The 12,940-nt window shown below is 44.3% G+C and overlaps 1 protein-coding gene across 1 annotated transcript in view; it reads right to left on the minus strand.

Annotated features, from left to right (window-relative positions):
* Positions 1 to 6,629: 6,629 nt before the first annotated feature.
* pcdh7b (protocadherin 7b) overlaps positions 6,630 to 12,940 on the minus strand; it is a 72,836-nt gene continuing 66,525 nt past the window's right edge. Inside the window, exon 3 of the mRNA XM_062383434.1 lies at positions 6,630 to 10,243. Within this exon, the coding sequence (XP_062239418.1) occupies positions 9,762 to 10,243 (482 nt within the window). The 3' untranslated portion in view covers positions 6,630 to 9,761. The remainder of the gene's footprint in view (positions 10,244 to 12,940) is intronic.

Genomic DNA, 12,940 nt, shown 5'->3' on the forward strand with positions numbered 1-12,940 from the left:
ACTCGGTGTCTATCAAAGTGTCAGAATGGAATATAGCCGGGCTGAACTCTGTCCTCGAGCCGCGGTGGAGAGTCAGGGATCCACACACGCACCTTCACCGCGAGGTCAAGACAATCACCGCCGGGTCGACCCCTGCGTTCGCCATGCGCCCATCCGAGTGTGAGCGGGGAGGAGAAGCTAAGAGACACAGACAGCAACAGCTTGAGAAGGGGTTGTTCCTGTTGGTTCTGGAGCTGGAGGGCTCTCGAGACGCACATGGAGAGTGCACTCACGTGTGTGTCTGTGTGTGTGTGTGTGTGTGTGTGTGTGTGTGTGTGTGTGTGTGTGTGTGTTCTGGCCTTTGCACACAGCCGACCCCGTATGTTTTACATTTATCCACATGGGAAAATAATGAGATCACTAAGATCATTCTCTCAGATAAAAAGGAAATCATTGGGTTGTTTTATGGCCGGTCCCCCCCCCCCCCCCCCCCTGCCCCTGCACATTAACCACTCTGTCTCTCGCTCGCTCTTTCTCCCCATGAGATTCTCTCACTTTCTTCCTCTCTCTCGCTCTATCCATCACCTCTCGTTTGGCTCAATTAAAAAATTAGGAGCATATGTAGTGGACGCAGGAAAACCTCACGGATAATACATATGGGGATGGAGGGAAGATAGAATAAAAATACAAAATGTAATGTGATGGACTATGGCCCACTGTATTGCAGCTGTCCCTCAGAAAGCCCCCCCCGTGACGGCGTGAGTGGCCCAGACCTTCGTATTTTTTTCTATATGTAGCCCTCGGGATAAAAAGTTTGGACACCCCTGTTCTAATATGTGTTATTTTATGTATAGTAAAAAAAAAAGGTAAAGGGGAAAAGACAACATGAATGTTAACAATGGGGAATCGAAATATGTATTAAAACCTTTTATGAAGAAGGAAATGCCTTCAGCCTGGTTTAAGTGTCCAGGGACACGGAGAAAAGAGTTTGGTGAGAAAAATAAAACCCTTAGTCAAAAAGAAAAGTCCACAGGGTGTGTGTGACTCCTCCAATGGCATTTCACAAGTTGAAGGTTAATCCTGGTATAAATCACTCTGATCTTTTAAAACTCTGTTACACTGCGCACATGAGGAAATAAAAGCAGAGCCTTTGATTGGTTTGAATGGGGGAAAAAGCTTCTGTGCAACGAGCCCCTGTAATTACACACAAGATGCCAAATCAAAGAGCCTTCAGTCGGAGCGTCACATCCCAACAAGCTGAAAGGATGAAACAGAATAAAGGCCTTTACAGAGAGGCTCCAGTCGGCAGGAGGGTCATTGCCTTTTTTATATTTCTTGTTTTTTTAATTTATTTTAAAAAGCACTTACTGAGCGTTGGCACCTGTGTGATTGTTTGGGTGTTTTTTATTTTTTAAAGCAGTCAATCATTTAATTAAGAGTCTCTATTCTCTCTCCAGCGTTACTCCGCTCGGGGTCACGACCTTGAGATTGGACGCTCCTATTAATAAAGTAACTGTGGAAAGATAAACAAGAGCTTTTCAGAGGCAGCCAGCTAAATGAAAAGCTTTTGGTCACTCAACATATTTTTATTTTGAATATTTTTCCCTATTGATTTCGGCTCAGCTGTTTGTTCGGAGCAGATTCCGTCGGCCTTGAAGTTACGATGTTGTGCGACAGGTCAAAGGTGAAGGTCTCACATGTTGTTCAATGAAAGGGAAGTTTTCCTCACAAAAACACACACACACACAAGTCAGTTCTTTAAACCTGTCTCTCTCTGATGCATCCTCTTATCATAATCATTCCACCATGAGAACTATATTCATGAGTGAACACGGTTAATAATATCTAAATACACGTAAACACTCTAGGATGCTTTGCGGCAACATTTTTCTGATTTCTGAAGTTCAACGTGAAACCAAAACCTGCCAGATCAAATGTAAACCATTTAACGAGGACTTTTGCAAGTGAACTAATGCACAATTACAACATTCCCGTCATTTATGTTCATTTATCATTATTTGAATATGTCAACGTTACATTATATTATGAATTTATCTATTTAATACATGATTTCTTGTCTTTGGAAATAGGGAAAGTGGGAGTTTTGGCTGCCGCAAATAAATCTATTTGTCAAGGCTTGTATTTTTCTGGGACATGAAGTCTGGGTGTGAGGCGTGAGGGAGGGGGGGGGGGGCGTGAGGGTGTCGGATAGTCAATCAAGCAGTCACCTTTTCTATTTCTTCCTCAATCCCTTTTCGCCCACAGTCGACTGCCATCTATTTGTCATTTCTCCGCCTCCTCCAGCTCCGTCTTCCCCCCTTTTCTTCTCACCCGCTCACTTTCTCTTAAGTAAGTAGTTCTCATTAATCACGGCCCCCGGCTGCGACTACTAAGACTTGTATGGATTTTTTTCAAATTGCTTCTGCCACATAAATCTCGCACATATAAATTTGTGTGCATTCAACTTGCAACTGATGTGTGATTAATGGGTCGCCGGTGCATTTGCCTGTTCCGCCGCGGTTTGCTCAGGGGGCCGGGGCGGCGAGGAGCGCTCGAGCCGGGGGCGGGACGGAGGTATCCCGCCGAGATCTATCATGTGACATCCTGGGGTCACGGTCAGTGTTGTGGGTAATGACGGAGTGACCTGTACACACTTTACGGGTATCACTCACAACCTCCTCTCTGCCAGTCCACCTCCAACCGTCTCTGGGCTCCTATTGCAGGTGGAAACTCTTATTTTGAAGGGGATGAGTGCAAACCCTGTGAATGATTGAGGGATTTCACGTTGCGTGCTCAAAAGTTGAAACGTATTGATTTGTATTGTTTTCAAAAAGTTGTCAAGGCAGCGGTTTGTGTGTCTGCCGCAGCCAACACATCGTTGACGCATAGCAGCTGCAACAAATCCACTCGAATTAATGGATTTCCATCAGAAAACACTGACTTCAGCAGTTTGTGTGCGACTACCTTCTCTACACACGTGTCCATCTCTGCTTTCAGAGCAATGGAATCAACTGTATTGACTTCACCCTCCCGAGAATCATCGCGAGCAAAAATAAGGGTTGATAGAATTCATATGATGACAATTAAATCAAAGTTATTGCAGTAGTTTCCTTATGACTTCTCTTTTCCTTTCTTTTCCGTCCGCTGCACATAAAAAAAAAAAAAAGTTGGCTCCTCACTCCCTCAGCGCACCGGTAAAATAAATATGAAACAGAAATCAATTTTAACGAAGTCCTAACTGCTATTCCTCCGATGCCGCTTCCCGTGGCTGCTCAAGAAAAAATAAAATCTAAAGACAATAAAAAGGTCATAAATCGTGGATATCAAACGGCGTCCTCCAGGTTTTTTTACGCTCGAGTTCCTCTCGCTGATTTGATTCCGGGGTCGTTATTTCGCACCGCTGAGCGTAAATTGGATTGGGATTTATATTAAAGTGGAATATTTCATGTTCGATGTAGGAGAAGTGATCAATGATTCCATTAATTAGCTTTACATATGGAATAGCACCTTTTGATTTTCTCCCTGGTGCCTCCTTTGCCCTAAAGCACCTGCACTTTTATCAGCCCGGCCGCCCCCCCCCCCGCTATCTTCCCTCATAGGCTGGTTGAGCAGTACGCCACTGCAGAGCGGACCTTTGATTCAGGTTGAACGCCTGATGATTATCGAGGCTTTGTCTCCCCTGTTCTCTCGGAGGAACCTGCGTGGGAGGCCGGTGCCCAGCCCTAGACCTTCTTAGTTCTCCTGTGTGCACACGGGGGGGGCCTGGTTGCAACTTTGCGTGGAGCCCGATGATAACAGGGCAATGTCAGATGCAATCGCTGGAGAGCCGGCTGCCAAAGGGCATTCGTGGCTGCCAACGAAAACAGTATCAAGGTGCCGGTGAACCTGTTGTGCGGCACTTTGTTGCGATTGCAGTCGGAGAGGCGCTCCCGCCCACGCTGCGAGAGCAGCCTGACCTGAAAAGACCCGATTCACGGCTTCATGGGGAAGAGATGGATATTCGTTTTAGGGAAAAACTGCCAAAATTCTTATAGGTACCATTTAAAAATTAATCTTTTATGCAAAACACTTTTATTGCCGTTAATTTCACACAACTTCCTCTTATTTATGGCAGTCGTCGCTTGCAGTCACTGTTTTATTCATTAGAAAAACCCTCACAACAATTCATCGGTGTGTGTTGCCTAAACATCACATTAATTACATTCAAATCCGTCCTAATTTGACTTAATTTCCGCCTCTCTCAACCGAAAGCTGAATACTACCCGCTGATTATTCCGCGGCAGGCGACTCGAGCTGCTTCAGAGAGGACAAGGGGTAAAACGAGCGACGCCATTTGCATATCAACGTGATTCAAACCTGGCGTTTCTCAGAAGTGGTCGTCTTTTGAAGAGAAACATGCAGATCGGGGGAAGAAAGAAACCCTAATTGTCACACTTTAGAATTTCCAATTGAAATGCAGACAAAACTCCTCGGCCTCGTGTAAATAAAAAACAACGCTTCTCAGATTTTAATGTGCAGGGCGACGTGACACGACAGCCGAGGTGGAGAAGCTCTCTCTCTCCAAACTATCGAGCAGCGGTGATGTAATTCTTCAGTGCATTGTAGTTCCCTATTAAGACGCCATTAGCGGTTTGAGGGTGAAGGGTGGGGGGGGGGCTGGTCGCTGTTAATCAGAGCGCAGGGAGCGGAGCAGATCTCTGATCAGCCCGACTGTAATCGCCTCATACATCAACGCAGACGTACAGGCAGGACGAGACACACTCTAATAACTAAGAGCACATGTCAACAAGTGAACATACATGTGCACAGGCTGACATGAGGGCTCCACATCAATGTTATTAACTTGATCTAATAACTGCTGCATAGTTATGTCACTTCTACTGAGTGTCCATTGTTCTGCTGCACTAAAGCTGCACTAGTTGATAAATGTATATTTATGAATGTATTACTTTCAGGTCCGATGAACTCATGTTATGACAAAACTCGTTTTCTATCTGTGCAACTAAGCTGTGTTTTCTTTATCTTTTATACAGCATTGATATTTTTCACATTTAATGTTTATGACCTTATATTTCAACCTGATGTTTTTATTTTTCACTTTCCCCTAAGCTGCTGTAGCTTTGCACATTTCAAGCCAAGTGGGACTGAGTCCTTCTTAAATTCGAAAGTATTGACGAACCCAAACTCCACTTCCGCTCAGCTCGAATGAAACTTTTAGGTTGTTTCAGCCGATTTGATTTAATCCCCCTGAAATTCCACTGATTCTGATTGACAGTCTCCTCAAGCCACAGCGCATAGATAACAAAAAAACCTTCAGAGTTAGATGAAAAGAGTTGGAGGAGACCAACACATAGATAAAAGAGGACACAACAAACATCTATCATCTATTTAAAGAGATTTGAATAATAGTTATATAGATGTAGAAGTAGATAGAATATGGATATGATATCCTTGCATATACAGTAGTTTGTGTACTTAATGCTGTATATTTTCATTCGGAAGTCAAATTGAACATTCAAACAGTTTGTGAAACACACTCAGATGTCGCTTGGCTGGAAAACAGTGTTTACATATGTGCAACAACTTAATTTGCTCTCTTATTTAGCTTACTCCAACCATCCAGCATTAGGCTTCAGTCCAAAGCGATTAGAGAGAAATTAGCCACAGTGACCTTAAATAATTACAGTTGTTTACGTTGCTGTTTTAATGGAAGCATAATTGCATCTGCTGCTTCTTCTGAAAGTTTTGAAATGACAAACACACACACGTGTAAACCCAGTAACAACAAACACACCCGTCCTTTGTTTTAACATGTTATATTTTAATTTCTGCAGAGACAAAAATGACAAGCAATTTATTTACACAAAAACCTGTACAAAAGCAAATTAAATTATGTAAAATATCTCATAAATAGAAGTGGACTTGCGGTCAATACACTTTGCCATGTTCAGCTAAGCTGCGTGCATAGTGACTCATATTTAAACGATGATAAATTTGTTCCTCAATTTCTATATCAACATCCAAGTCGCAGGACAAATAGTAATGGTTAATATTACAAATCTCATTACACACTGTGAATGCTATATGAACAGAGGTGAGCACAGACTGAACACACACCCCCGGGCAGCAACAGGATACAGACATTTTGATGGCAAGTGTTTTGCGTATATATAAAAAAAAGGAAACATAACGCCGTCTGCTGTCGCGTCCACATTTCCACGGCGTTTACCTCAGTGCTCGGGAATCGAACTGGTGTTCGGCCGACGTGTGGCACGTTTTTACTTCCATCGCCTTTTTTTTTTTTTTCACTTCATCTGATCTCGAAAAAATTCAAAGCATCACCTCGCAGTATCGTAGCAAACATCATACCCCGCTCATGTGTTGGACGGGGTTTCATCATCTACTGATATGCATGTGCTGTAAATCTGTGTGTGTGAGTGTGTGTGAGAGTGTGTTGTTGTGTTGCTTGGCACATCCTGAGGTGTGTGCTCTGTCAGCTACTCTCCTTTGCAGCCCCTCCCACCCCCCCACTTCCACTCTTCCCTAGTAAACTGTCACATTAGCATTTTTATCTCTAGGCTCCCTCAACTCTGAGCAGTCAAATGTCTCCGAGCGATCTCCCCCCCCCTCCCACACACCCCCACCCCCCTTCACAGATCGGCCTGTGCTTCTATTTTCGGTCCTAGATCTCGTTTCATGCACAAAGTAGGTTACTTGACCTATGATGTCATACATGAAAATGAGTGGAACACGACAAAAACAACAAAAAAAAAGAGACAAAATTCCTTTATATCGTTAATGTTCTCTACCAACAAGCAACTTTTGAATGCGCCTGTACTCATTCAGTAATGCACTAAGCTAGGAGTCCCCCCCCCCACCCCCCTCGCAGTGAAAATATTGGACCTGTAGGCTCACCGACATTTGACTGGTCGTCCTGCGAGAAGCCTCTGACATCGCCGGATTTCACCGGAGATAATGCAAATGTGTTTTCAGTCCATTCTCAGATTGACTCCCCCCCCCCCCCCCCCCCAGCATCTATTTTTAAGTCAGCGTGTCATTGTTTATGCACCGTTCCAAACCAACATGTCATCATACCCATTGGTATAAAAAGGCACAATTGCATATTTGCATTCACTCTAGTATGTTGTTGTTGTTGTTTTTGTTTTTAAGTTTTTTTCTTTTTTCAGAAGCACTCTTAATATACAAAGTGGCACCAGATAAAGAAAAGAACACATTGAACATCGTTGAGATTGTTTCCATGATCGAACAAATCAACATGTGGGATTAGAAAAGAAAGAATACAAGGTAAAAAATTGCAGTTTTCATGATAGAAAGTTGAGACATATGAAAGATTTTGGGGGGATTGTGTAGTGATACGAGAGACAACTGTGAAATGACCTATTAAACAAAATCCTGTATGTGGAGTGTTAACTGTACTAAGTCGTCAGATCGATGGCTAATGTCTCTTCAGGTATAAACAAAAGCAAGCAACAAGGTGGATTCTCCATGTTTACAGCGATAACATTTTTTTTGTACATTTTGTTTTACAGTTTTTTTTTCTTCTTCCTTCTGTGAAGTAAGTTCCCATTTAAACGTGCAGTAAAAAGTAAATATTCATGTATACAGTTGATAAGTATAGGAGCACTTTCCTTTCCAAACGACGAGTACTACTTACAGACTATAGACGGCCCCGGAGCGCCGGGACAAAAAGGGGCTAGCTCCGTTTCAAACCAAAGGGGTTTCTTGCTAGCAATACAAAAAAAAGTTCCATTGCATCTGATATTTCTTTTGCTTTAATGCAGTCGAGAGAGTTTACGCCTCTGCGGCTGCGAGAGCGGAAATAAAACCCACCGCGGACGAGGAGGCACAACAATCTCCACGGTTTTGAGTGTATGTGTGTGAGTGGTCGTCCAGCGTGCATGTAAAATGGATGTTTTGCCGAGACGCATTCACATTCTTATCGTTTCTGACTCGAGCCTTCATCACAGTAACAAAAAATCCCTCGTGTTATGTGTACTTAAAGCAAACTTCTCCCGGAAAAGCTATTTTTGTGTGTATATGGAGGGGGGGGGCGGGGGGGGGGGTTTGCTTCATCCTTGCAAGAGAAGCTTTGGTTTCACTTTGACACCATTTTCTTTTGCTTCCCAGCCTCCAGTCTGTAACCCAGTAAAACTTCCCGGTACGGAATCTGCACTTTCAGTTTTTTTTATGATTGTTCTTCCATTGAGCTGATTCTTACATTCGTGCTCAAAGATGCCTTCACCACGTTCCATGGAAAGGGGAAGGGGGGGGGGGCTCTGGTGTCAGTCGAATGGGGGGTCGACTCGCGGGGGAAAAGTAGTGGAACAAGAAGTTGATGCTGGTTGGTCACGTGTGCATCATGATATTTATTGCTCAGTCTATCACACAACAAAAAAAGTAAAAAATAAAGGAATGACAGTAAAAAAAAAAAAGCCGTCCTGGCAGCTGTTGTAGGAGCAGCTTGGCCGTGTCTACGCCTCCTAAGCCTATTAACGGTCTACAGTATACAAAAGCCAGGGCCTATACACACATACTAAACAGTATACTGTATATCTGGCCCAAACACACACACACACACACACACACACTTTCAATTGCGCGTCCGTAATTTGAATCTCGGCATGCCACACACTGTGCTTACCAGGGATTTTTCAGTCAGTGCCACTGGCCTCAGTTGAGTGAATATGCTTCTCTAGTAGATGTATTGACAACCAGGTGCACACACACACACAGACACACACACATGCTTTTTTTTTTTCAGCCACTGCTATGACAAGTCATGGCTCTATAGATCTTGCATCTCTCAAGAGAGGGTTTTGGTTGCCAATCAAAGGACAAAGAACGAGAAGACTGAGGGTAGGTGTCGAGACGGAAAAAGGGGGAATGAGAGCAGTTAGCATTGTTGCCGTGGTCCTATGTACAATATGTGAGTGTTCACACTGGTAAATTAGAAAGAGTGGTCATGTGTTCCTCATCGTACCAGTGGGGGTTGTCGTTCTGAAACGAAGGGGTAGTTGCAGCAAATTCCAATGTGTCCGACTTCCATCCATTTCCAGGAGGGACTGAAATAAATGTCCTTCTCTGGGCTGAGTCATTAAAGCTTAGTCTTTTTTCTGTCCTTGTCAGATTTTTGAATTGTCTGCATATTTATCAACTTTTCAGTCACGTGACTGATGACCATCATGTCCGATGTGTTGGTGCAGCCACAGCAGCCGGAGCGTTGCCCGGTATGGAAATAAAAAAAAGGCATAACCAGACACGTTGAAGTCAAAATAGTCCACATGTACAGCTTCGTTTCTATAAAAAAATCAAGAACAGAAAAAAAAGGAATTGTCTCTTTTTATATAGTGTCATCTTCAGGGAACAGGGCCAGGGACCAGGGGGTTATGCATGCATGTACTGAATATGTAAAATGAGCTGAGTATTGTACAGATTGACTGTCAGGCAGCAGATTGTGTCCCAAGAGCCCGACTCACCAGCAGAACAGCCTCGTCCCAAGTCTAAACAGTGCCTCCTCCTCCTTTATTCCAGGCCATAGCTGGAATTAGCACTTAAAATGGTACTTTGTTTGTCTATCCACTTAGATTTGTCATTAAGGAGCTGTTGTAAAAGTCTTTGGAGAAAGTTAAATCCTACCCTGCGCAGAGCAAAGGAGGCTAAAAGCTTCAAGAGCCGTAATGGTGGTGGGTAAGCAGCTATGCTTAGTGTTGTGTTCTAATGCCATACGTGGTGGCACAGCAGGTGTGTTTAGCCCTCCACGCTCACAGGTACACCTCCCGCCGCGTCAGAGTGCCACAGGATGTGGGCTTGTACTCCCCGGTAGGTGCCAAGGGGATCTCCTCGGTGGGGTGGCCCAGCACCTCCTCTCCGCCTCCCGGCGAGCCGTAGGAAGGCGAGCCAAAGGCCTCGTAGGAAGAGGAGGAGGAGGCCATCTTCCTGTTGAGCAGGTTGCGATTGCGGTCGCCCATCATGTGGGCGGCGGTGGGGTCTCCGTTGGCCATGGCGGCCATGGCGAGGGTCTCTTGGCTGCCGGGCTGCTCGGCGCTGCTGCTGCTGCTGCTGCCGCTGCCAGTGCCGCTCATGAAAGTGGAAAGCTTTGGTTGTTGGGGGGTGGTGGTTGACTTGGATGGCCGTCGTTCGGGCGACGTGCGCACAGGCATCCAGCAGGAGTCCGAGTGGCCGTACTCGTCGCATTCCCGAGTGCACTTGCCAGTCATGGCTACGTCAGGCAAAGGCCGGGAGTCTAGAAGAAGCAGAAACGAGAAAAACAAAGTAAGTGACAGTGTTTGTTTTCTCTAAATTGGGATAATCAATGAAAAACTAACACTTTTGACTGAAAGAAAGAATCCTATCGCTTAGTGTTTCTTGTGATATGTGTTATGTTTTATGAATTCTTTCAATAGATGCGTGAATCTGCAGTCCTCTCCCTAGTGACGTCATCACCGCATCTGAATGTAAATGGAGAAGGTGAAAATAATAAAATAAAAACTGGTCACAATGGTTACCAGGCACCTGTTGTTCGGTTTTTAGAATGTTATCACTAGTGAGCGGCGTTGAAGAGTTTGCAGATAAAATGTCTTTTTCATGCAGAACCCAAACCACATGACGGCACCGGTGACAGAAGGAACAGCCATGACAAGGAGACTCCACTGGCTACGGCAACGGCCTCAAACTAAAAAGACAGTGGCGTGAATCAGAGTTGAAATAATGTCATGCTTCAAAACGTGTTTGTGCTGAGCGAAGGGAAGGGGGAGGGGAGGGGAGGGCCAGCGATGGAGGGAGGAGGGAGGAGGTCAGCTTGTGTGTTTTTTTTTACTTTACCCTCATCTAAAATTTAAGTCGCACAATTAGGCCATAATGTTTTTTTTGTGTGTGTGTGTGTGTGTGTGCTTGTGAGATGATTGCAGCAAAAACACACTATTTTCTTATCCGGTGACTGACAGACGGCAATCATATTCTGATCTAAGTAGCTTAAATGCTTTGTGTGGCTCAAGCGCCCTGATATCCTCTTAAATCCACTAATAGGGGTCTTAACCAATTACCTCGCTGGGCGCCGGCCTTAGATTAAACTATGACTCCCGTATTGTTGTGGAAAGAAAATGACATGCTTACACTGCTACGCCGGGACAACAGGTTTGGTAGTTTCCCTATGCTCTCGATATGCAATGTTGGAAAGATCATTAATCCAAATCCAGCATAACCAGAGCTGAGGAACTGAGACGTCAGCTGGAGGGAAAGTAGGAGTCTACTCCACTCAGTGCCAGGTTTATAAGAACGAGTGCCAGTGTCATAGAAATGCTATGTTAGATGTAGTTTATACATGACCTGATGCGAAGTATGGAAAAACCAAAAATCAAGCAGAAGCGAGGGTGAGTGCAAACCAAGCCAAGCATGCCTTTGCCAAAAATATAAAATAAAAACAAGAGTTTGGACCATGGCTTACTTTTAATGCTCTTTTTCTCCTGTAAAAGAAAAAAATAGAAATAGAAATCACTCTTTTATGTCTTGCACTTATGCAATGATATGTTTATATATATATATATATATTTATACTGTATGAGGAACCTTGAGCAGCATTGACTCCATGACTAAAAGAGCACCAAAATATGCACAGCAGACACATGACTGAGGACGAGATGCAGCTACAGCAAAGAAAGAGGAAACAAAACAAAATGAGGAGTTTTGTTCGACAGCCCCTAACAGGTTTGTGTTTTTAATCAACAACTGAATAGCTTGTTTCACTCCCAATGCCTCTCAGCAAAACATTCAATAGTGCTTGAAGAAGTGCCATTCAGACGTCCTGCTTCTGCTAAATACCTTGTTGAATCCATTGTTTTTTTTTGTTTTTTGCCGGTGTCACAAATTGCCTTTGTACAGCATCGGCTAATGATTGTCAGTCACTGTATAGCCAGAGCCTCAGGGAGCAACTTCCGCTCGATGGGGAGAATAAAATCAAATAACTTTTTGTCATTAGCGAACCCAAACAACTGCATAGTTTCTGTTTAATGAAATGTAAATAGCGGAATGAATGCGAGAACAACAAAAGGCAAGAAAAAGGAATGAGAATCGAGGGGCGTAATGGCAAACGGTTAACATGCCAGCTGATGTGGTGAAAATGATACCGGCGAGGAAAGGACTACCGCCTCCCTCCCTGTCTCTCCCTGTCTCTCCATTGCAGCATCGCCAACACAGCCGTCAAGGAGGCGAGCGGATACCAGGAACTGATTGTCCTGCTCATTTACACGTACGATTGAGCCATCGGGCGAACCCCCCCCGGAGGCCGCGGCAGCACCAGGCTCCTGGGAGCTCATCCGATTGGCAACACATCCAGACTAACTTGTAAAAAATCAGCGGGGAAGGACCTCTTGCTTGCACCGGCTCTCGGAGCCAACCTTCCACGTCCACTGACTCTGCAGGTTCGCTGGAAATGAAGACGTTTCCCACTGAGCTAATAAATTGAGTGTTTTTTTTTTTTAAAGTGTCACCTCCCCCTGAGGTTGGCTTATCAATATAGAGACGATAAAACCACTTAAGTCCATATGGCCTTTAGCCGGGATGTGATTTTAAAATCGTGGTAGATTATTTTCAATCAAAATATTATTTGAGAAGGAATTGAACCCAAAAAATGATGACTCATCCCGTGACCTTCAAAGTTTACCCAGAGTTAAAGCAGACACAATTACAAAACGGCAGGAAACAATCGACTTTAATTGTTTCAAACATTTCTATAGAGCCGACACGCACCGCTGCCTCCTTACATACCCACAAGCCCTTTCAAGACTCCCATCTTCAAAGAGAAGCCCTCGGAGCACACACGGCACAGTAGCAGGCTTTTGTTACTTATTCACAAACAACCCTGCAAGCCCAAACTATTAACCACAACACAACACAATACAAGTGGGTCACTCCACTGTGTTCAGAAAGCTTCCTTGCAACACTG

The sequence above is a fragment of the Platichthys flesus genome, chromosome 24, assembly GCF_949316205.1.
Source record: "Platichthys flesus chromosome 24, fPlaFle2.1, whole genome shotgun sequence".
NCBI lineage: Eukaryota > Metazoa > Chordata > Actinopteri > Pleuronectiformes > Pleuronectidae > Platichthys > Platichthys flesus.